The sequence below is a fragment of the Sphaeramia orbicularis genome, chromosome 12 (assembly GCF_902148855.1).
Source record: "Sphaeramia orbicularis chromosome 12, fSphaOr1.1, whole genome shotgun sequence".
Taxonomy (NCBI): Eukaryota; Metazoa; Chordata; class Actinopteri; order Kurtiformes; family Apogonidae; genus Sphaeramia; species Sphaeramia orbicularis.
In genome coordinates, this window is record NC_043968.1 from 29,767,067 (window position 1) to 29,790,990 (window position 23,924).

Genomic DNA, 23,924 nt, shown 5'->3' on the forward strand with positions numbered 1-23,924 from the left:
CATCAAATTAGCAGCATTAAAATCTTTTTATTTCATGGTTTTCACACAGTATATCAGTAAATACATGTTTCTTTGCTTCAAAAATTAAATGTTTGGTGTCCGGCTGAGTGGACATTTTTGTAACTCCATGAAAAATAGCTTAATAAAAATAAATAAATAAATAAACATAAATTAATTGCATTGTTTTTTTTTTATCCGAAAGGGGAATAAAATCACTCAAGAAAAAAATCTTCTCATAAATCAAGCATGAAAGGGTTAATAACTGAATATAAAACAGGCCTGTAGTTCCACTCCTGTCCTGCTGGGGGCAGCATTGTGCCGCTGGGATCGGCGGCCAGTGACGTGTGTGAAAGAGGAATCCATAGTAAACACTGGTCACCACTCCGAAGCAAGCTAACCCACGGTTATATCTGGATAGAAAGGTAAGAAACATGATGTTTTGACTGTTTTATCCAAAAGTAGAGTCTGTACTTAGGTGTTGTTTATTCGCTGATCATTACGTTGAGTTATTGCCATGAAACAGGCCGAAAGAAGCCGAGGAGCTCCGTGTTTCCAGAGCAGTGGTGTGTTTACCTGGAGTGACTTCCCCTGAGAAACAGATGGACACACACTGTACCCAGACCAGCTACTGTCAAATATGACGGACTGGAAACAATGACATTTAACTGTGGAACTGTTTACGCTGATGTGCTGTGTACTGAAGAGCTTGACTAAGTTTAATTTTGTCCAAAACACAAAAAAATAGTGATTAAAGCTACATGACGAGATCGAAGAAACAGGATTGTTAATGGATGATGTCCTCAGAACAGAGCGTCCTGCTGACATTTACACCTTTATCCAGCTATTACCTGAATGGAACAGCCTTTAATGTTGTCCATGTAGTAAACATGCAGGCAAATGACTTCTTTCCTGCTGTCTTAAATCACATTTCGTTGAAGTGTACATTAGCAGGATACAGTCATTTAAAGAATGATGAATGGTTGTCTGCAGGTTCAGACCAGTCCTGCACAACAGTCATGTGAAATAGTATCAGCTGATATGGAAATGGTTTATTGAAGAAACGAAAGTGAGACTGAGTTTCTGACTGGTTTAAATGAACTCCCTTCAATTTCACTACTAAAATGAAAGAAAGTTATCACAGTGTCTGAAATGTTCAAATGTTCTGTATTATTCACGCTATGAGAGATTGTTCTTTTATTAAGTGCATCTATAAAGTTTGATAATTACATCTATAAGGTATTAAAACTACATCTGTAAGGTATTAAGAATACTTTATAAATACTTCCTGCTTAAAAAGATAGGCCTCATTTATATCATGAAGTAAAACCAACCGCCCAGCAGAAAGGGCATTTGATCAGATGACACACTGTAGGTGGCAAGAAGGAACATGAGTATCAACAGTGAAGTGGAGTTGCACAACCATCCAAAACATCTTGATCCTAATCCTTGTGGACCTTAGGATATCAATAACAAATCACTCCACTAATGTCTTTGCAGCAAATTAAGAGAGGGACAGCACTGGGTAAAAGTACTGGACCGAAGAGTGTTGGCTTGGTACGTACTAAGTGTTTTGTGTAAACATGAGGTGATGTTCTGTTGCAGTTGAGCCACTGGGGGAGGTAAACACAGTACAGTGGCTCCATTGATACTGGTCATAGCAGAGTACACCCAAACATTCAGACAGTCATCTATTCCTGCAAAAGGATAGGCACTGAAAGAAAGATTAGAAACACTTCTTTCATTCCAAGGAAAATATGCAAAACACTGCCTGGTCAGCATTGGAGCTGACATATGTGGCAGTAGATTTTGAGCCAACAGTCGTCTAAAATTGACTTCTGTGGATTTTTCCACTCCAGCAGTTTCAGCTTTATTGAAAATCCTTACATCTGTAGGACTGAGTCCTTTAATCAATGAAAATGAGTAGAAAAAGTGTTTTAATGCTGGCCTTCTTTTCAGACAGAGATGTGTTGTTCTTGTGGTGTCTAGTGGTGTCCTTGTCCCATCTGGCATAGTGGACGAGACTAGCTGAACCCCATCTCTGTCCTGTCACTGTTCCTCTGAAGACCTCCACCAACTACGTCTCCTTCCTCGTCCTCTACCTCCTCCTCTTCCTTCCTGTGATGCCTCCCTCATGCTGTGGCTGCCTGTCACAGTACACCCATCATCACCTGGTTGCTTTTCTCCTCACCTTTTTTAGGTAATCTAGATCCGTCCTACCCTAAAACACTCCACATTTTTACCTCAGACCTATTGGTTAAATGAGATTTTTGTCATCAGAGACAGTCTTGAATCAGAGTGTTTTTCATATTCATGAGCTTTTGTTTCTTTAGCTAGCAAAGAAACAAAAAGAACATGAAAAAGATGTTGTGTGCTACTCTGAAATAATGCTGGTCTAAATAGCAGTTTTCAAGTACAAGAGTTATAAATAAGTTATGGATAACAAAATACAGTTCCATAAGAGCACGCTAGATGAAAAACAAATATCAGTATCAAGGTGACTAGTGTATAAATGCTGTGTTAATTTAGGTCAAAGGTCCATGAGTCTAGGTTAACACAGGTTAGACTATTTCAAAGTTGCACATGCTTACATGTGCTTATACTCAACAGACTGGGTTGCCATGTAAATAAAAGCCTTACAGAATGTGGAAAATTAAATGTGCTAATTTCTGTATGTGAAATATTTTCTGGAGAAGTGGAAGGAATACAGAAAATCCACCACATTGCGTGACTGTAAAGTGATCATCTGTGAGTGTATTTGCTCTGTGTAGTTAATCTTTAATTATAGTACCCATCTACGGCCATGTCATGACATTCTGATCAGGAGCAAAGTAAAGTGTCATCCGCAGCAGTCAACAGCGTATTCACACAGTACTGATCAGATGAAAAGTTGGGTGTGTTTAGTTTGAGCCGTTTCCTGTTTCTTAGATATATGATGTTGGATTCCATTTCTTCCTGTAAACGCAAGTGGACTGCTGCTGCTGTGCTACTATTTCAACTTCTGTGGCTCTGACCTTGCACAGCACATGATAAATGTTAGACCCAGATTAGTTCACATGGTGCAGTATCTTTTAATATCATTATGTAAGTAATAGTAAATTGCTAATAGAGATAGAAGCCTAGAACAACCAAATGTGTGCCTGTTGACTTTGTTCTGAGTGTGAAACCCTCTCTGTTCCTTTAGTTATGTGCTGCTTCATGCATCCAGGAAGACATTCAGCAATGTCAAAGTAAGCATCTCAGCACAGTGGACACCGTCTGTCCAGAATGACAGTGCCCCTGCATTCTCTCCTGAAGAGGTAAAATCATACAGTGCTCCATATTCCAGTCCGTCCATCAAACAAAAACGATCTGTTACTGGTTCACGTGATAACTAATCGTGTTGTCTGATTGCCACAGATATGGGAGAGCAATTGTCTCTTTGCAGATGAAAAGCAGGCCACTCTGTTTCTCGGTGCACTGGACTCCATCTTCCTCTTTTCATATGCAGTGGTGAGTAGCAAATGTGATTATCTGTTTTCTCACATTGGCTTTTTCAACCATAAAAATGATGAGCCACTGGGACTGGATAATGAATTCACTTTGTGCCAAGGATTGTTCCAAAAAACACCCTGACTCTATTAGGTTACATTTATTCAGTAAAATTGACTTTATGAGTAATTTTCCCCTTTGTGATAGAAAATGTCCTTTGAATTATCTCACAATGAAACAGACATCCAAGGCATGCATAGCACCCTGAGTACAAATCTGAATAGCTGCATTATGTGGATTTCCCATAAGCTTTGCCTAAGCCACGTCTCTTAATTACAGCCTTTCACTAGTGTTTTTAGTTGTTTCTTTGGTTTTGGTTTTGTTGTATGAGCAGTGTGAAAGATGCATAGTCCTGTTTATTCTTTTACAGGGCCTGTACCTCAGTGGTGTTATTGGTGACAGAGTAAACCTACGCTATGTGCTATGCTTTGGCCTCTGTGGCTCTGCTGCTGTGGTGAGTACCTTGACCTCTGACCTTCAGTTGTGCATTAGGAAGGGGAGTCTGATTGAACTATGTAAGGTCCCCACTGGCAACGTCATAAAAAATGTGATTGTGTGTTTGATTTGTAGGAGTTTGTGTTTGGCACTTTGACTGAATGGCTTCACATCTACAACATCTATCTGTACTGTGGTCTGTGGGTGCTGAACGGCCTGCTGCAGTCTGCCGTCTGGCCCTGCGTCGTGGCTGTCATGGGCAACTGGTTCGGCAAGACAGGGTGTGTGCCATTTCTCTGGATCTGCCTTTTTTCTACTGCTGCTCCAAGCATCAGTGTGGATGTATTTAACCCTGTAAAGCCTGAACCATTAAATCACTGACAGAAAATTCCAGTTCTTTGAAACTGGAGCCTTTATTGGTCCTTCTGAACAACCAAAAAATAGTTTTTTAAAATATCACTGTCCATGTATGAGTTTAAATTTTATATCATATTCAATACATCAGGTCTCAATGCTCAAATATGATTATTTTTGAACAAACAAAAATGTAATATAACACAAACATGTCTAACAAATTGGTAATTCCTTTTCAAAATTGTCAAAGTTCTGCCTCCTTCCTCATTAATGACAGTCTTGTAGTGTCACTGGAAAGGCCGGTGGTGAATGAATTCCTCCCCCCTGGTGGATTATCTGTGTACTGCATGTATCTAATTGTATACATCAGGGTTTTCAGGACAAAAAAAATCACACTGATCATGTAGAGGGCCTCAAAACTCGTGTATCAAAAATTATACATTTGGCGTACTAGGGTTAAGAGGTGGTCTCAACCTCAGCATCTGACCAGCTGAAAAAAATTTAGTCACGTGTGAGCCAAGCATTATTATACACACACATGCAGACACTCAGATCCATACAATGACAGCAATTCATTACTGCTACTGACAAAACATAGATGTCATTTAAACTCGGTTTACTTCCCCAATAGAACTTGTTAAGAATAATAAGAGTGAATAAAATCAGCGAATTGCTTGAGGTTACATTTAGAATAATTTTTTAACCTTAACACTTTCAGTGCCATGGGCCGATTAAATCGGCTTTACGAAAACAACCTGTAAAGTGCCACGGGCCGATCAGATCGGCTTTGGAGAACACGCCATATTTGTGTACAAACAAACCATCCACCCCCATTTCTTTCTCACATTTCGATGACGTTCTTTCTGTGTCCCTCTTTTGAGACCAAGCAGACGGGAATTTGAGGTCACGCGACCGAATAATATTTTTATATCTTTTTAATGTTTCTTATTCTCCGGTGTTTCATCAGAGGGAGCCCTCCATGCCGGGGGGCGGCTGTGGACTCCGGGGGCTGTGGCGCCTTCTCTCACTGGGGTCCGCTCCTTTCTGGTGGGTGGGGGTCCCAGTTGGCCCTCTCCCACTAGTTGGGATGCGGGGCTGTGTTGCTGGTGCCTGGTCGCTGGGGTCGGCGGCTGCATCCTGGTGCGGATGGCTCCCTGAGACAGCGCCTCCTAAATTGATGTTTTACTTTTACTTGTACATTTTTGTTCTGGTCTACCCGTGCTCAGTCAGTCTTCTTAAGTATGTGTGAGCTTGTGGGTTTGCATGTATATGTGTGTGTGTGTGTGCGGGTGAGTGGGTGGGTGTGGGTGGGGAGCGGTACTGATTTTTAAACTGATATGTAAAGCACTTTGTGCTACAGTTTTTAATGTATGAAAAGTGCTTATAAATAAAGATTATTATTATTATTATTATTATTATTATAAATTATGCAAATTACGATCAATAATGAATCGGCTGCGTCCGGTGCGTTTTGGATCTAATCAGCAATTGGTCGGATGTTACCGAGCGGTTTCCTGCAGGATTCTTCAAATATTATAAAAACGACGCGAAATACTGAAAAACGGCCAAATTCTGTGGCACTTTTAAGGCTTATTATCCCCTTAACTGTCTGGCACTTAAAGAGTTAAACATTAAAAATGTTGACTTAAAGAGGACAGAAGGAAACATATTGAAGCAAATGGTTACACTTTAAGTTGTGGAGAAAACACCTTAAGTATTCATTTATTTTCTGTAAATATACTGTCATTGTTTTCCAGGCGTGGTTTTATCTTTGGTCTCTGGAGCGCTTGTGCTTCTGTGGGGAATATCCTGGGTGCTTTCCTGGCCTCTAGTGTGCTCAAGTATGGCTATGAGGTGAGATACACACAAAACATGATGGACTTTTATTATAGCTTTCTCCACCTCCTCATGTTGACTCAGTACACTGTGTCCTTGAGCAGTACGCCTTCTTGGTGACGTCAGTGGTGCAGTTTGCTGGTGGTGTGGTGGTTTTCTTTGGCCTCCTCACATCCCCAAAGGAAGTTGGTAAGTACTTCACTGGTGTCACACAAATCATTGTTTGCTTTGTCTCCTATTTTGTTTAAATTAAGTTGGCTTGAATGTGCATTTGTGTGCCAGGCTTGTGCCTGGAGTCAGACACTGGACTCTGCCCAGTGGAAACGGACACAGACAGCCACAGGCCTCTGATGAGCGATGAGGAAGATGAGGTGGAGGTGGAAGTGTACGACAGACGACACCAGTCAATTCAGCACCCAGAAGAGCCTCTGGCAGAGTCCCCTAAGGCCATCGGCTTCCTCCAGGCTTTCTGTCTGCCAGGGGTCCTACCTGTGAGTGAGTCAGACTGACCAGCACAGCTTTCACTTGACCTGATTTTATTACCCCGCCCCCTGAAGGGGAGGCAAGGAGTATTGTTTTTGGTTCAATTTGTTTCTTTGTTTGTTTGTTTGTTTGTTAACACTTTCGCAGCAAAGCTTTTGGTTGAATTTGTACCAAATTGGGTTTATAGATTGCCAGTGACCCAGAATAGATGTCATAACATTTCGGGAAAGGTAGTTCAAAGTTCAAATTTTTTATGAATTTTTAACATTTCTTTTTTCTCCCATTTACTTATAATGGGTGAAATTTCACATGTCTATAAAACCATCAATTTTGTTTCAATTTACTTCAAACTTGGCACATATGTAATATAGAGGCAAGTGATATGCTGACATCAGCACATGTATAGACATGATGACATCAGCTGGATCAATGCCACAATAAGCTACAATGTGTGTGAGGGGTGGGGTCTGTGGTGTACGGTGGCCCAGAGGTGCAACAGGCCAAAAAATTATCCACTAGACGAAAAAAATTATCTACTACAAGAAAAAAAAAGAGAACAGCCTAAAAAAATTATCCACGAGATGAAAAAAATTATCTACTACAAGAAAAAAAAAGAGAAAAACAGCCCAAAAAAATTATCCACTATAAGGAAAAAAAAAGAGAGAACAGCCTAAAAAAATCATCCACTAGACAAAAAAATTATCTACTGCAAGAAAAAAAGAGAACAGCCTAAAAAAATTATCCACTATAAGAAAAAAAAGAGAACCTAAAAAAAATTATCCACTAGATGAAAAAAAAAAATCCCCTATAAGAAAGAAAAGAGACCAGCCAAAAAAATTATCCACTAAAGAAAAAAAAAGAGAACAGGCAAAAAAATTATCTACTAGCCCAAAAAATTATTCACTATAAGAAAGAAAAAAAGAACAGGTGAAAAAAATTATCTACTATGAGAAAAAAAAAAGAGAGCAGCCCAAAAAAATATCCACTATAAGAAAAAGAAAAAAAAAACATCATCCACCTTTTCAATTACGGGGGCGCTGTTTACCCGAAAGGTGCCTTGCTTTAAAATTAAGGCCACCACAAAAAATAAAAGGATAGGCTGAAAATTTTTAAGGCTTTCGGCTAATGTGGCTAATGCTAAGGAAGTACCCCACCGGAAGTGGAGGTCGTGCGCTAAAAAATAAAGTTATTTTAAATATAGATATTTACATTAATATAGTTTGCAAAGCAGTTAAATGATTAAATACGGTTCCAGTGTCTGCTCAAGGTTAGGCATGGGCGTTAAATGGTTAAGGTTAGGGTTAGGGTATGGTTGGGGTTAGTTTTCAGTGGTAAATGGCCCTTGTGTGCACTGTGTGAAGGTTCGTTGCTAAGCTAATGCTAACGCGAAAAGTTGACGACAACTTTGTGAACTACCAGTGCGAGTAAACAATTGTGTGATTACGGTGTTGAATTGTTCAACTGCCTGACATTCAATATCATTTTTGATGAATATTCGCTACAAGAAGTTCTAAAATTATTTTATTTTGAGAGGAGGAGAAGATGAGCTTCCTGTGGAGCTCCACTATCATGGCATCGCCCATTTGTTGAGAGACAGCGAGTGCATATTGCGGCACCGACACCTGGTGCCGCGGCACCTCGGCTGGTGCCGCGAGGTACCGTGGCACCTCGGCTGGTGCGGCACCACGGTTGATGCCGCGAGGTGCCGTGGCACCTCGGCTGGTGCGGCACCACGGTTGATGCCGCGAGGTGCCGTGGCACCTCGGCTGGTGCCGCGACGTACCGCGGTACCACGGCTCGGTGCCAGGTACCCCAGCACGGCACCGCGTACCATGGCTCGGTACCACAGCTCAGCTCGTTGCCAGGTGCCGAGGCACTGCGGTACCACGGCACACATCTTTATCTCCACAAAATGTCCTTCTTGATCTAGTGTTAGTGAAGACACTCCGTTTGAGTTGAGGAGAAGAGGTCTACCTGCAAACAAATGGGCAATGCCATGATAGTGGAGCTCCACAGGAAGCTCCTCTTCTCCTCCTCTCAAAATAAAATAACACAAAGTTGCCGTCAACTTTTCGCGTTAGCATTAGCTTAGCAACGAACCTTCACACAGTGCACACAAGGGCCATTTACCACTGAAAACTAACCCCAACCATACCCTAACCCTAACCTTAACCATTTAACGCCCATGCCTAACCTTTAGCAGACACTGGAACCGTATTTAATCATTTAACTGCTTTGCAAACTATGTTAATGTAAATACCTATATTTTAAAATAACTTTATTTTTTAGCGCACGACCTCCACTTCCGGTGGGGTACTTCCTTAGCATTAGCCACATTAGCCGAAAGCCTTAAAATTTTTCAGCCTATCCTTTTATTTTTTTGTGGTGGTCTTAATTTTAAAGCAAGACACCTTTCGGGTAAACAGCGCCCCCGTAATTGAAAAGGTGGATGATGTTTTTTTTTTCTTATAGTGGATATTTTTTTGGGCTGCTCTCTTTTTTTTTTTCTCATAGTAGATAAATTTTTTCACTTGTTCTTTTTTTTTTCTTATAGTGAATAATTTTTTGGGCTAGTAGATAATTTTTTTTGCCTGTTCTCTTTTTTTCATCTAGTGGATAATTTTTTTAGGCTGTTCTCTTTTTTTTCTTATAGTGGATAATTTTTTTTGGCTGGTCTCTTTTTTTTCTTATAGGGGATTTTTTTTCATCTAGTGGATAATTTATTTTAGGCTGTTCTCTTTTTTTTCTTACAGTGGATAATTTTTTTGGGGCTGTTCTCTTTTTTTTTCTTGTAGTAGATAATTTTTTTCATCTGGTGGATAATTTTTTTAGGCTGTTCTCTTTTTTTTTTCTTATAGTGGGTAATTTTTTTAGGCTGTTCTCTTTTTTTTCTTGAAGTAGATAATTTTTTTTTCATCTAGTGGATAATTTTTTTAGGCTGTTCTCTTTTTTTTCTTGTAGTAGATAATTTTTTTCATCTAGTGGATAATTTTTTAGGCTGTTCTCTTGTTTTTTCTTATAGTGGATAATTTTTTGGGGCTGTTCTTTTTTTTCTTGTAGTAGATAATTTTTTTCATCTAGTGGATAATTTTTTTAGGCTGTTCTCTTTTTTTTTCTTATACTGGATAATTTTTTTGGGCTGTTCTCTTTTTTTTCTTGTAGTAGATAATTTTTTTCATCTAGTGGATAATTTTTTTAGGCTGTTCTCTTTTTTTTTTCTTGTAGTAGATAATTTTTTTCGTCTAGTGGATAATTTTTTTGGCCTGTTGCACCTCTGGGCCACCGTAGTGGTGCCTGGCACCACTTGTTTGGTCTAATATCCTTAAGTTTGTTTTTCCATCATCGTGGTTCTGTTTGTGTTGCAGTACTCCCTGGCCTATGCCTGTCTAAAGCTGGTCAACTACTCCTTCTTCTTTTGGCTTCCTTTCTACCTGAGCAACAACTATGGCTGGAAAGAGGCGGAGGCAGACCGCCTGTCTGTGTGGTACGACGTCGGAGGAATTATCGGCAAGTGGAAAATTTACTACTACAGCTGGTGTTGATGTCAATTCAAACAAATAAAAATTGTCACAGGACTTTGGTTGTGATATAGATGAGATAAATAAACCAATTTCATTCCCTTTTTTCTGTTTTTGTCTCTTTGTAAGATAGAGGTTATTTCTTCTATTTTTGTCTCCACCCCCTCTCTTGTTTTCAGGGGGGACAGTTCAGGGTCTGATATCTGACGTCATGGGAAAGAGATCTCCAGTTTTGGCATTAAGTCTGGCACTGGCGATGGGAGCTCTGGTGGGATACAGCCGTAAGTACATCTACATTATCAAACCGTTGATATAATACTGGAAGGTTTCAGAGCGTGTGTGTGTGTGTGTGTGTGTATCGGCACGATTCTGAGAAATTGAGACATTTTTAACTGGCCGATTTGGTACCTACAGTTGAGGAATAGTCCCATCTCCACATTGAATATCTCAGCAAGTTAATAAGACCAATAATTTGGGAGATATTAGTCATTTTGGAATACAATAGCTTTATAATCACAGAGCTCAGTTGGCTGGAAGCACAGGACTGCACTGCATGATGGGGAATGAAGTTAAAAACAGGAACAATGCAGCGTCAGTCCATGGCGGTTGATGGGAAGCACAGTACCATGCTGCATGATGGGAAATCTTGACCATAAGAGCAGTGCCACACTGCATGATGGGAAATGAAATTAAAAATAGGAACGGTGCATTTACTAGCTTCAGTCCCTAGATATTGGTATTAATATAACCTGTGGTTCCCCATGGGTCAACACACTAGTTTATACACATAATTCTACACAATAAAAAACAAAGTATTAAAATGGTGAGAAAACAACTTGATGTTTATTTGATAATTCTGTCTCTCTGCTATTTTCCCTCCATTCCTCTCAGGTTCCCCTAATGACCAGATCATAAATGCGGTGCTGTTGGCCACAACGGGCTTCTTGATCGGTGGTCCATCTAACATGATCAGCTCTGCTATATCTGCAGACCTGGGCCGACAGGAGGCTCTCAGGGGCAGTCAGGAGGCTCTGGCTACTGTCACCGGTATCGTGGATGGAACTGGAAGTATAGGAGCTGCAGCAGGACAGGTACATAACAACAATACAACATTTCTCTCAAATAAGGCTCAGTGAAATAGATAACCATTTATGTTTTGTTGAACTTTAAAGGTGAGGTTTCTCCCTGCAGTTCTAAGCTAACGTTGATAAAGAAGCAGAAGAGAAACACTGAAGAGCTTAGGAACACGTAACATAAATTTCACATTAAAAAATGACCCAAGTCCTTTACATAGAAGTCAGTGCAGACTGTTATCCTGGATGAAGGCTAGAAAGACAGACGTTAACTTTAGGGATCCAAGATTTTATGAGAAAAAGTCATAGTGTGATCATTCTGGATAGTGTTATAGTTTGAGTCTAGTTGCATAGTTATCCAGGGAAATAACACAGATTATTGATCATTTTGATGAGTATTTTTTCCATCTCTTGAGCTACTTAAACTACAATTAAAAAAATACTAAAACTGCATTTTTGTACTGTGCATATCCCTGCAGAGATCCACTGAATCCAAAATATGTCCGCACATTAGATTTTTTTAACGCATACGTAGGTTTTTGTAGTTATATAATTGCGCTGGATCACACAGATTCAATTAATTTTGCAGCACTAGTTATCTTTGTAATATAGCTACCTTAAGTTAACAAACCACTGGCTCTCAGCCCTAAATAGATGCCACATGATTACAGGAACACATGTACATCTTCAATACACAACCTTTACTTATGCAGGTAGAGTAATTAAAAGTTTGATAATAATCCGGTCCCCGTTCCTGACTTATATTGGTACAAGACTAACTACCATTGTGTTGAAGGGCCTGGTTGACCATAAGTGAGAAAATACAGTACAGATCAACGAATAGCGGGTTACCTGAGTTAATATGCATTTGATACTAATGATGCTAATGTGGTGGAATGTAAAAATCGGATGCTATCTTTGGGGGGATTCCCCTCACTCTCATTTCTATGTATCATATATGATTCTTTTGTTTATGTATGATATAGCTCTTTATCCCCTGTTGTTTTTGTTGTTATGGTTGTTTTTGTCTTGAGACAGCACTGTTTATGTGTTTGTCTATGCTGGTTTGTGTCTATATATATTTGGCTGCTCATAATGACATGTTGTATGTGTGAAGGAACAGAAACTGTATTTTATTTTTGTCACACATGGCATAACCTTCCATTCACGTCTTTCCAGCCTCTTGCTTTATATTTGTATTTATTCTTTTTATTTTTTATTTTTTTGTGTTATATGAAAAACTCAATAAAGATATTGACTAGAAAAAAAAAGTTTGATAACACTGCTCTACAATTTCTTAGAAAATATCTGCTTCAGACATTAAATGTGCAAAATCTTACATACTTTAATAAGATGTATCAGAAAACAAATTACAAAAGTGGTGGTTAGCTCATGTTTTCAGTATATATGATGGTGTGTTATTACACACATATGTTGGTTTATGTACATTTATACAATGGATTTATAAATGTTCCACTACAAAGACCCAGAAAAGTGAATGTATTGTAATGTGCAGACACTGTTTTGAGGTGGATGTGCAAACTCTGAGACAAACACTCCTTTTGAATAAAACCCATTCTCTCATTAATTCTCAGAATTTCGCATTTTGGCCTAAGACTGTATCTTAGAAACTACAACCAACTAGTGCTTTTGATTTAATTTTTCTTTATTAGTGACTCAAATTTTTTAAAGTTTAACTACTTTTATTCTGGAAGCATTTTACTTTGTAGACCAGTGTAATAGTAGGAATGTCTGCATATCTTTTTCTTTGTTATCCACACATTGACATTTGACCTTTATAATCTTTGTCTTCCTCTAGTACTTGGTGTCTCTGATTGAGAGCAAGCTGGGTTGGATGTGTGTCTTCTACTTCTTTGTTGTCATGGTAAGATGATGTTCACCATCGGAAATACCTGCATAGGTTTTAACTTACCACTACTTACAGCAGAAGTGCATTATGTGATTATTCAGATCACATGAATAAACACTGACTAAAGTCTACTGGTTTATATCACAGACCGGGGGCAGCATCGTCTTCATCGTTCCCCTGATTCTCAGAGAAGTGCGGGCCATGTGGAGGGAGAGACAGACACTACGACATCAGCTGTGAAAGCCTTAACAACTGCCAGAAGTCAGGTTTTTATTCTGTAAGTGACAGCACAGCTTCTCATAAATGACTCCTTTGGCGAGTGTGAAGATGTGGGCAGATTAGCAGTGTGCTGTTTGCCTCGACCTCAAGTAAAATAAGCCACAAGTTGCACCCTCACAACACCCAGAGTGAGCATACAAAGAATCTGGACAAAACTCACTAAAGCCTGAAATATAAACATGTACTAATAGATTTAGATGATACTGATGTTAAGCTGAAGTGCCTGATTGAAAGAAGCTTCGAACAGAACCCAACTCTGCCAGACCGGTCTGTAAATTCAGAGCCCAGGGTTATGACTTGACATGTATTTTATGTATATATTTGGGAGTTGTGGATGTAAATATTTTACTTAAGTAATGTTCAATGAATTGGCCTTTTAAACCAGGGGATCTTAACGTAAAGATGAGTTCATTGGAGACAGCCATGGAGTTCTGGATTGCCTAAAGACTGTGAATAATAACTGTAATGTAGAGAGATTGTTAGAATTTGTAGATATGTATTGTGCTTTTATTGTGTTGGTTTGAAATCATGAATATTGCACTGTAGGGTGTGTATGGTATTTAGGCAGGGACTAGACTAAAAGGAGTAAATTCAAATGAACCACTTGTGGGAGTATTCCACTCTCCTGCAGATGTATGTAGTTTTGTGTATTCATGGTCTGTAACGCTTCTCACTGGGGGCAGGGTCCTCTCCGTCACTGTTCTCATGTTTGCTTGTCATTCCACTTTCACTTCCTGTCACTGAAATGTTTACACTTTTAACTTTTTATTTTATTACTCTTAATTCACACATTGTCCCTGTCAAACACACACTGACAGAAACACACAGTTCTATTGTGTCTTAATTTCAGGCTTTTAGTTTGGAGTGAAGCATGCTGGGATGCTTTTCAGTGTAAATATTGAATGTATCCTGTGTTTGAATGAGGGACATGTTTTGCATTTGTTTTTTGCTTTTTTAATGAATGACTTTTTTTTTTTATGAATGTCAAGTCAGAGTTATGAAGCCACAGAGAGGCCAGTTAAGGTAAATGCTTTTTTTTCTACTTTATTACCTCTTGTAACTGGTGATTTTTAGATTTTTTTCTTCCTTTTTTTTTTAATAACTCAAAAGGCCAGTAGATACAAGTAATTTGCTTTTTTTCATGGCAGTCAGTCACTTTGCTATGTACCTTGTTTTTAAATGAGTGGGAAGAGAAAAATCAGTTGGTATATTTTCATCATTGTCATCATTTGTGACAGGTTCTCTGTGTTGATACTGTCTCTGGGCTTCATTAGCAAATTTAACAGAATGTAAAGTGAAATGTACGCAGAATGTTTTAACACTCTCTGTGGTATACTTTTCAGTTTTCTTTTATCTGTATTTATTTGCACTCTGAGTTTTAAATCAATATAATTGCAGTTTTTTTCAAATAAATGCAATTTACATTTGACAAGTTTTATGCTTATTGCTTATATCTACCACATGAAAATTTTATTGTGATGCATGTAGTGTCAGTTCACACCAGCAGGGGGTGCTATCAGTCCACCTCTCCTCTACTGCATCTGCTTGCATAACTTACAAAAACAAGACACCAAACCAGTATGTTGGGATACTTTTGTTCATGAACATTTTATTATTTTGAGCACACTATGTGAAATCAGTGATATAAAAGGCAACAGTGCACCAACATCCCAGCAAATGAATCGCATATATTTTCTAAGCAAATATCACTATCAAAAAGATATGATCCTGATCCCAAACAATTACACTTCTGACATGTTGCAAGGGTACATAAACCAGTATTAAATTACAATAGAATTATTACAAAAGGTATATATAGATTATCATACATTCATGCATATACAAAGTTACAAAAACAACACTACACTTTGATATAGCTGCGACAGGTAAATTAGGAAAGCAAAGTTTGCTCAGGCACGAATAGATCCATCTTGACATTTTGCAATTTTTTCCTCCCACATGACTTGAGGAAGACAAATGAGGTGATGAAAATCCTACAGAAACTGAGTTACAAGTGTTTGAAACACATCTTCCCAAGTGTGTTGGAAGGGACGGAAAAGTTTAATTGCAAATACCAAAAAATTCTAAACCTATGCCCTCTCTGAGGATTTGTTTTTTTTTTTTTTTTAAAGATTACTATATAAAAATAGTTCTCTTGTCAACAATGTTTAAAGTAGTGCAAAGATATAATTTCAGAAACAACACAATTAGTTGTAGCAAAAACAAGGGAATTTATAATTATATCCCTATAAAACATATGATACAAAATCAAAATAAGTTAATATAGACTTTGAAAGTTTCTTCTTAGATATGATGAAGAGATAGGCACAAACACTGTCTCACACACACAAACACACACACACACATAGATGGACACATATACATATATAATTCTATCAGCTGTGTTTGCTATTTTTAAGCACTGTTAAAAAATAGCCTTGTAGAACCATAAAAAACCCAACACTGAGTTAATATGATGATGAAAAACTGCAGTTTTTTGCAGAGACTGAGGCAGTTGGTTCATGAAAAAGAGACTGAGAGACTTTAAAGGAGACAAACGCATGTGTGTGTCTGAGGCTCAGGCCACTTGTTGGTTTGGGAAATCCTTTGATCCACCAGGGGTCTGAGACAGATCTGGTGAAGGTTCTCTGTTAACGTACGTCCCTTTTCCTCGTCCTTCCCCCCTCGAGTTCCCTGCTCTGTCTATTTCTGGGAAAGCGGTAAAGAGGGGCAGAACCAGAGCGAGAAACGACAAAAGCTGTCTGGTTCCCCTGAGGGACCGGCGTTTCCTCTGCACAGCACTGGGCCCCGCTCTGACACACTGACTCTTTTACCTGATGTGAAACCCTAAACGCAACGCTGAACCTCAAGAGCTTTTACCACAACAGAATATGTTCCCACACATCATGTTTGTCTCTCCGTCTCTTTTTTTGTGATTGTAGACACAAACAACCTGAGCTAGACTGGTTGTATTTTTTTTTACTTTAAATTTTGCTGTTTTTTTTAATAACTTGTATGTTTTCTTGATTTGTTTTATGAGGTAGTAGAAGTGGATTAATCCATAATATGGCTTTTTATCCAATTATCCAACAAAGAAGAAATGTATTTATGGAATAAACTAGGCACATCCTGTCACCAAGCAGTTATGGACCTCAGAAAATCAGATAACATGCTTTTAGAAGCTGTATTTCCACAAAGTCTTTCCAAATTATTTTGTCTGTTGCGCAGAATCAATCAAGCAGATGTATTTAAATGGCAAAAGGATTCCCCTTTGGTTCAACTGCCTCAACTGCCACAACACTAACAATTTGTGAAAGAAAAAAACACAAAAAAAACCCACTGACTCATTCACACACAGACATGTATGCATCGGCCTATATATAACTGCACAGCGACAGAATATGTGACACAGCTCAACTCTTCATAAAATCTACACAAGCAGAACCAGTTTTGATTCCTCTGAGCTGCAACACAGTAATAAACACTACAGTCCCTTCATGGAGAAAAGAGGTGTGTTCAAAACGCACAAGTCGCATGAAGAAAAAGAGTGGAGATGCTACATTGTTAAAAGCATAAAGCTGAGAAAAACAAACATAAATACTCATAAGGCCTGATCTGTTGCCAAAAATGCTGATTTTACAAACCCCAATATGCCCAATATAAGTACAACTAAACAAAAATTGCAATTTAATAATATTCTGATATCTTACGTTTTTGGGTAGCAACGGTGGAGTGTATATAAGCCATGTTGACTTGTGGCATAATTTAGGGGCAATGGCACAGGTTTCCGCAAACACCTTATCTTACCTCGCTTTACACATTGCTCTTTTTTTATTTTTGTTTTATTTTGAAGGTGATCTAGCACCAAGGATAATAAATAAATAGTCACATATGAAATATTATTATTATTATTATTATTACACTGAATTTAAGTCGTGGTTGTACCGCTACGACCACATTACCTCATCACTTAACCTCCACCGCTGACCTCTAACCTGGAGCTAATCATAGTCTCGCCGCCAATTGTTAACCCTGGGTGAGCTTTTGACCCGTAGCTCGACTCCTGTCGCTGACAGGATTTTGGAGCCATAGGGTGATACTGAAGGCTAAGTGTGGAGAGGCCAGGAATAGAAACTCATCTATTCATAACCTCTTAGGACTTTAGCAAGAAAGAAAAAAAAAAAGGTCAAGGACTGAGGTCAGAGACAAAAGCTATCCACGATAACAAATGTCTTAGGAAGAAAGCCCATTTTCTGTAATTTTCTAAAAGAGTGCATTTAAAATTATTTCACAGTATAGTCAAAAGCTGAAAAAAATAGTATAAACAATATAGAGAATATTTATAAGTATCTACAAAACTGTTTGCAAATTCTGAGCTTAAGTAGGAAAATGGTAGCTTCCTTGTGCTGAAAAAGTTAAAGGTATGCGGTGTCAAAGGAGTTTTTAAGCCCATGCTGTGTGAGCTTGTGGACAGCCAGTTGTACATTGCTACATATATACATATTATATGAGATATATTTACACGAGGTGATGGGAAAGGGATGTTGACCACTAGGTGATCCTCCACTGTGTCTCATTAAGCTTTTCTACTGCCGTGAAGATTCTTTGTAATGTAAGAGTCTCCTCTTCTTTACTTTGAAGAAATCTGCAGAGAACAAAAGAAGGATGCAAAGTCATTTATACATGGTCACACACATCTTTTACTTCTTTAATAAATAATTTGAGGAGTAAATCATTGCCGTTTCCAGTGAACTACCTTTTGGACATACCTGTAATGGCAGACTGTCTACGCTTGCTTGTGTGTCGGAGCCGATAGCACCCCCTGGCGGTCACCTCCAGGTACTCATCCCCAGACCCAGAAGAACTGCTGGACATTGGGGAACCCTCACTTGATGAAGATGATCCCCTCCTCACACTCTTTGCCACTCTAGGCAGCGCCACCGGCCTCACCATGCAGCTGCGGTAAAACACTGGCACATCCTGGCAGCTAAGCTCCTCCCATTCGATGCTGGAGCCCTGCCCAGGTCTGTCGCTCTGGAAATCAAAGTTCCAGCGCTTGTTGGCTACCTCCACATTCATGCAGAGCAGCCTCTGGAAGTCCTGCTGCAGCTGCTGGTGGTCTACGGGCCCAAAGAGGTTCCTGCGCACCGGCCCCACCTTCAGCCTCAGGGCCTCAATGCCACCAAGGCAGGAAAGCTCGGAGTCGGATGTGGGCGCTGGTACTGCTGTTGATGTGGATGGAGAGGCCATTGCCATGTCCCTATTGGAAAACACATACAGACATATAAAGTGAGGAAGGGCAGAGGTTACACACTGGCTCTGAGTCTAAATGAGGCGTGATCTGGGTTTTACTACCATAAATTACAAGCACACATACAAGCTATTAAAAGGTTAAACCCCCATACACCTGAATCTGCACTCACGGGTCCTGTTTTGTTTTATATGATCAAATGCACATGTGCCCAAACCCACTGAGTAATTACTCCAACAGGTAAGAGAATGAACACCAAATAAATCTCCAACATGAGCTGCCCTGTCATGTCAGAGTGAACCTGAGTCTCCACCTGCTTCGGTGTCTGCCAGTCACAGGTTTACAGAGGTCAGCAGATCACACCGAGGAAAAAAAAAACCCATGTGGCCTCTATGAGGAATTTCCTCTAGCTCCTACCTGCCACATTTAATTAGAAGAACACCGCAGAATTCTCAGAATAACCTTTTCGCTTTTGATTTTCTTCATCTCAACTTTCAACATGTTGAGGCTTTTCTCTGCGCAGTCAGCTTCATCGTATCACAACCTGCAGTTTGTCTACACAGAGCTGGATAATATTTTACATAGAGGTGGATAGTAATCATATTTGACTGCTGACTTTGCTCTCTCTGTGCCTCTGTTTGACTCCCAACACATTAACTGTTCAGTACTTTATCAACTGTGTGTAGGCAGTAAAATAACATCAGCTCCACTAAAGTTTGTTTAATGGACCAGCCAGTTACTACTATAGAAGTGGGAGGTGCATGGAGCTACAACTGATGAAATACTACACTATATGGGCTACAATGGTGTGTTTTACTGATTTTATATGCAGTAAAGTAGTGCACACTGAAGTAACTATTGAAGCTGCTGAAGTTGCATCAATAACAAATGCTTCTACAGGTTATTTTTATCACAAAATATTCATATAATACATACAACAGCCAAAGTGTCACTGTCTAAATTAAAAATTAGAGGCTGACCAATATGGGTTTTTCTAAGGCTGATGCCGATTTTCTAAAATTTGGTCAGCCGATATCTACAGCCGATTTTTGAGGCCGATATTTAAAGTCAATTTTTTTTTTTTAAGCGCACTGATCGTAAAATACAATTGAAACACTCTGATAATTAAGATTTTTACACAGCAATATAAATGAAATCATTAATACATGTACACATAGTACTCTTTTAACATCTATTGAACTTCAGGTGCTGCCCACACAGGTGCTTGATCAAATATCTTACAACATTTTTACTACTGATCAAATATCGGCTTTAAACAAAAAAAATTAAAGCCGATAGCAGATATTGAAAAAAATCTATATATCAGCCAAAATATCGGGCCGACATATAGACTATCGGCCTTAATATCGGCCTAATTTTGATTTATATAGCTTGTTTCTACCTTTATTAAAAACATTCAAATTCATTACAACAGAGAAGATAGATTTATAAAATTAAGTTGTTTAACAGAAGCAGTTCATTTGGATTAAATAACATCTAAATGGGTGGGTTACAACATAGAAAAAAACAATGTTCAGAACTTTCAGATGTGCTAACTTTCATCATAGTAGTAGTAGTAGTTTATTTCGAGCACATAGAATCATCAGATAACAAAGAATCATACAACATGGTCAAAAATAAATAAATACAATTTTTCTGCGCTCGAAAAGGAGTGGGAAGAAGTATAACTTACTGACTCCCACCCCCTTTTTACAAACTAATAACCAAACTAGATCCTCTTCCTTTGCTTTGTTAACACACATTTTCCTCTGTATATTTTTTGCAATAACACAAAACATCCATACAAACCACTCATATACACTTTTTTAGTCACCTCATACACAATCAGATTTGCAAAATCAACCGTTTTTAATATAATACAATAATATTTATATGCACTTTAAATATTTACTCCAAATACAATGATCAGTAAATATGATAGTATCTTCTTATCATGATAACCAATTAACTACAATAATATCTTATTTTTGTGCGTACTTCTATAATGTTCTATATTTTGTTATTATAGTGGATAACATATCCTCATCATATTCTCCTGAAACTGAGGAAAGTAAATGTTATGGCTTTTTTACATTAACCCTTTCATGCATACTGGTCACTACAGTGGACAGTTATTCTACAGCTGTTCTGTTATATATTCATGGATTTTGTTGTTTTAGTTCCATATCAGCCAACACAGTGGACATTTATGCATCATCCCATACACTGCAATTCATACCATTAATGTAATTTTGCTGTTCTTCATAAATCTGATCTGCAGTAACATGTTTGAGTGCAAAAAAAAATGCAAATTGTTATTAGATTGTAATTAACATGATTTTTTTTTTAAACAAAAAGGGTTTTTTTGCATATTATTTCAATGAAGTAGTAATAACTAGTATTAGAGTATGTTAAAATGTGACAAAACATCAAATTAGCAGCATTAAAATGTTTTTATGTAATAGTTTTCACACAGTATATCAGTAAATACATATTTCTTTGCCTTTAAAATTAAACACATGGTATCCAGCTGAGTGGACATTTTTGTAACTCCATGAAAAATAGGTTGATGAAAAAAAAACTAAATCACATTTTTTTTTGGATTTTTTTTTTTTTTTTTTTTTTTTTGGATTAAGGTTGTCATAAATCATGCATGAAAGAGTTAAATAATAGTTTTGATTGGAAAAAGCATGATGCAACAGTTTTTCAGATGCATTTTTTTTTTCTTTTTTTATGGAATGTCCCTTGCAGTGGACATAACTTTTTTTTATTTATTTTTTTTAAGTAAAGCAGTAAAACTCTTGTCTCCTCCAGAGGACAAACATGTATTACTGGGTCTCAGGGGGATATGAGCCAAAGACCAGTCTGAAGACAGAGTTGTGAGACCGGCTCTCAGTGAGGGTTGTAGGAGCGTTGTGTAATTGTTTGACACTAATAAAACATACAGCCAAGAAAAGCACTTTCACTAGTCAAATAGACTCTAATTTTATGACGCCTATCAAACCATAAACTATTATATGTCGGAAAAAAACACCGCAAGCATAAAGCGCAGACGTTTCCTTTTTGTGCGTATTGGCCTTAAGACAATAATACAGCTATTTACCAGCACATCTGCTTTGTACCAAAAGACGAAACCACAGTTGCTTTTGTAACCCCAGGGCTGCAGTCTTCCAGTGAAAGTTGTTTTCGTCGAAAATGAAGTGGGCGCGGTATGTATGTATGCAGATCAGGTTTCCACTGGGGTCGCTGTCCCACTTCCAGAAAAACACCAAGAAAACCCCCAAAATGAACTCCAATTTCTTTAATATCACTTCATTTATACACGCACCAACCGAATCTAACTTACAACCAATTCATACAACAGTAAAACAGATGAAAATGCAAAGAAAGAACAAGAAAATCCGCTTAAATATGCGCAAAAACGACTGAAGTTTGGTGAAAAACTAGAGTGACGCACTTACTCCCACCGAAGATGTAGGTCAATGAGATGCGGTACACGAAGTGCCCGCATCTTGTCAAGGCACTTCACACACATATTTTAACCCATGAAAGCATTCTAGTTTTTATTTGGCATGAAACAACACAACCTAGATAATACGGGCTCTATTTACTGCGCCTTATAAGAAATACGCACTAAGACGCGTACGGCGGCGCTAAAGTTACACTACAAGCCATTTTTATCACAAAAAAAAAACATTCCAGCAACTTAACACAGAATGTAAATTTAAAAAATAAATATAATATCAAATAACAACAACAACAACAAAAAAAGCCTGTCTTACCATCGGCGTCAGTTTCTGTGAGTTTACAAAAGTCGCTTTTCCCGTCTCTGTAATGAATGCGCAAACTGTGCACACTTCATCCAGTCCTAAGAATAAAAGAAGCTGAACCTGGCTGGCAGCCCCGTGGAAATAAACACAGTCACGTTGAAAGGTTTTAGAGGACACTGCCCACCGGAGGGTTGATCTGGGTGCCTTATCTGCGACTTGTTTGTTATGGACCCGAAAGACAAGGAGGGCCGTCCTAGTAGATACACAGGTCACGTGGTTTCTATCAAAACACTCATTGTTGTTGGAGTAGAGCCAGGACGTAAACATAGTTATTAGAAACGCACTAGAGATACAACCTGCAACTTTACTGCAAAAAAAAAAAAAAAAAGTGCAAAGAAAGTATACTCATCTAATCTAATCAGAAACTGTAACAGATGCGTCAAACACACACTAAGACTGTGTTGCATGTTGGTGAAAGTGTTACTAATAATGCGCATTTTATAAACGCGTAAGACATACAAACTGCGACTTTACTGCAAAAAAAAGTGCAAAGAAAGGGTACTCGTCTAATCTAATCAGAAACTGTAACAGATGCGTCAAATACATAGTAAGACTGTGTTGCGTGTTTGTGAAAGTGTTACTAATAATGCGCATTTTTACTTACTCGGTTAAAGTGTTGATAAAAAAATCCTGGTGTTTTCGTCTGTGCGTCTCTGATCCAAACCTGTAGCTCCAAACTTCTGCTCTGCTCTGTGCTCCACTTCTCCTTCACAGCCTCTAAAAGTAGGTCAAATATCTTGGCAATGGCGGCCATTTCCCTTCTCCCTTAAATGTGACACACATTCTCGTGTTGGGCTTGCATCACGTTTTGTTTTGGCGACGCGCCCACATCCTCAAGTCACGTTGAACTGCAACGTGAGCTGGACATTCAGCTCACCATGTTGACTTCTTCACATGTACCACATCCCCATTTAGAGCCATATTTAGGTGTCTGGAGCTCAAAGACTGCTGAGATGTGGTTGAATGTGCCATTAATTCCACTGGGTGAAAAAAAAAAAAAAAAAAAAAGAAGAGAGACAAACACTATTCTGCTGCTACAGAACAGTTGGACTTGGCCTACTGACCTTTTAATTCACTTTTTAGGATTAGACACCTGCTGGAAAATACAGGATGGGGAAGCAAAATTTACAATATTTTGAGGCAGGGATTGAAAGACAGTGTATGACCAATTAGTTTATTGAAAGTCATGAGAATTTATTTGCCACAAGAAAATTGACATAATAGAAAATGTTTTTATTCTATGTGTCCTCCTTCTTTCTCAGTAACTGCCTTCACACGCTTCCTGAAACTTGCGCAAGTGTTCCTCAAATAGTCGGGTGACAACTTCTCCCGTTCTTCTTTAATAGTATCTTCCAGACTTTCTCGTAATAGTTTTGCTCATAGTCATTCTCTTCTTTCCATTATAAACAGTCTTTATGGACACTCCAACTATTTTTGAAATCTCCTTTGGTGTGACGAGTGCATTCA

At 38.5% G+C, this 23,924-nt stretch overlaps 2 protein-coding genes across 6 annotated transcripts; one reads left to right on the forward strand and one right to left on the reverse strand.

Annotated features, from left to right (window-relative positions):
- Positions 1–355: 355 nt before the first annotated feature.
- On the forward strand, positions 356–14,805 carry slc37a3 (solute carrier family 37 member 3). 4 transcript variants are annotated; one of them, XM_030148833.1, is made up of 15 exons: positions 391–422; positions 1,498–1,554; positions 1,987–2,197; positions 3,182–3,296; positions 3,397–3,489; positions 3,899–3,982; positions 4,099–4,244; positions 6,075–6,171; positions 6,258–6,342; positions 6,436–6,644; positions 10,002–10,143; positions 10,334–10,435; positions 11,046–11,245; positions 13,047–13,112; positions 13,245–14,805. In XM_030148833.1, the coding sequence occupies exons 3-15, from the start codon at positions 2,121–2,123 to the stop codon at positions 13,335–13,337; spliced, it is 1,509 nt and encodes a 502-aa protein (XP_030004693.1). In that variant the 5' UTR covers positions 391–422; positions 1,498–1,554; positions 1,987–2,120; the 3' UTR covers positions 13,338–14,805. The 4 variants fall into 4 exon arrangements, with proteins under 4 accessions (XP_030004691.1, XP_030004692.1, XP_030004694.1 ...); XM_030148831.1 differs by lacking the exon at positions 1,498–1,554 and having other exon boundaries at positions 356–422; XM_030148832.1 differs by lacking the exon at positions 1,498–1,554 and having other exon boundaries at positions 360–422; positions 1,957–2,197.
- Positions 14,806–14,959: 154 nt separating this feature from the next.
- On the reverse strand, positions 14,960–23,221 carry cdkn1d (cyclin-dependent kinase inhibitor 1D). 2 transcript variants are annotated; one of them, XM_030148836.1, is made up of 3 exons: positions 23,062–23,221; positions 18,146–18,636; positions 14,960–18,021 (listed from the first exon to the last, which is right to left on the reverse strand). In XM_030148836.1, the coding sequence occupies exons 2-3, from the start codon at positions 18,630–18,632 to the stop codon at positions 17,963–17,965; spliced, it is 546 nt and encodes a 181-aa protein (XP_030004696.1). In that variant the 5' UTR covers positions 18,633–18,636; positions 23,062–23,221; the 3' UTR covers positions 14,960–17,962. The 2 variants fall into 2 exon arrangements, with proteins under 2 accessions (XP_030004696.1, XP_030004695.1); XM_030148835.1 differs by lacking the exon at positions 23,062–23,221 and adding an exon at positions 22,410–22,654.
- Between the last annotated feature and the right edge of the window lie 703 nt (positions 23,222–23,924).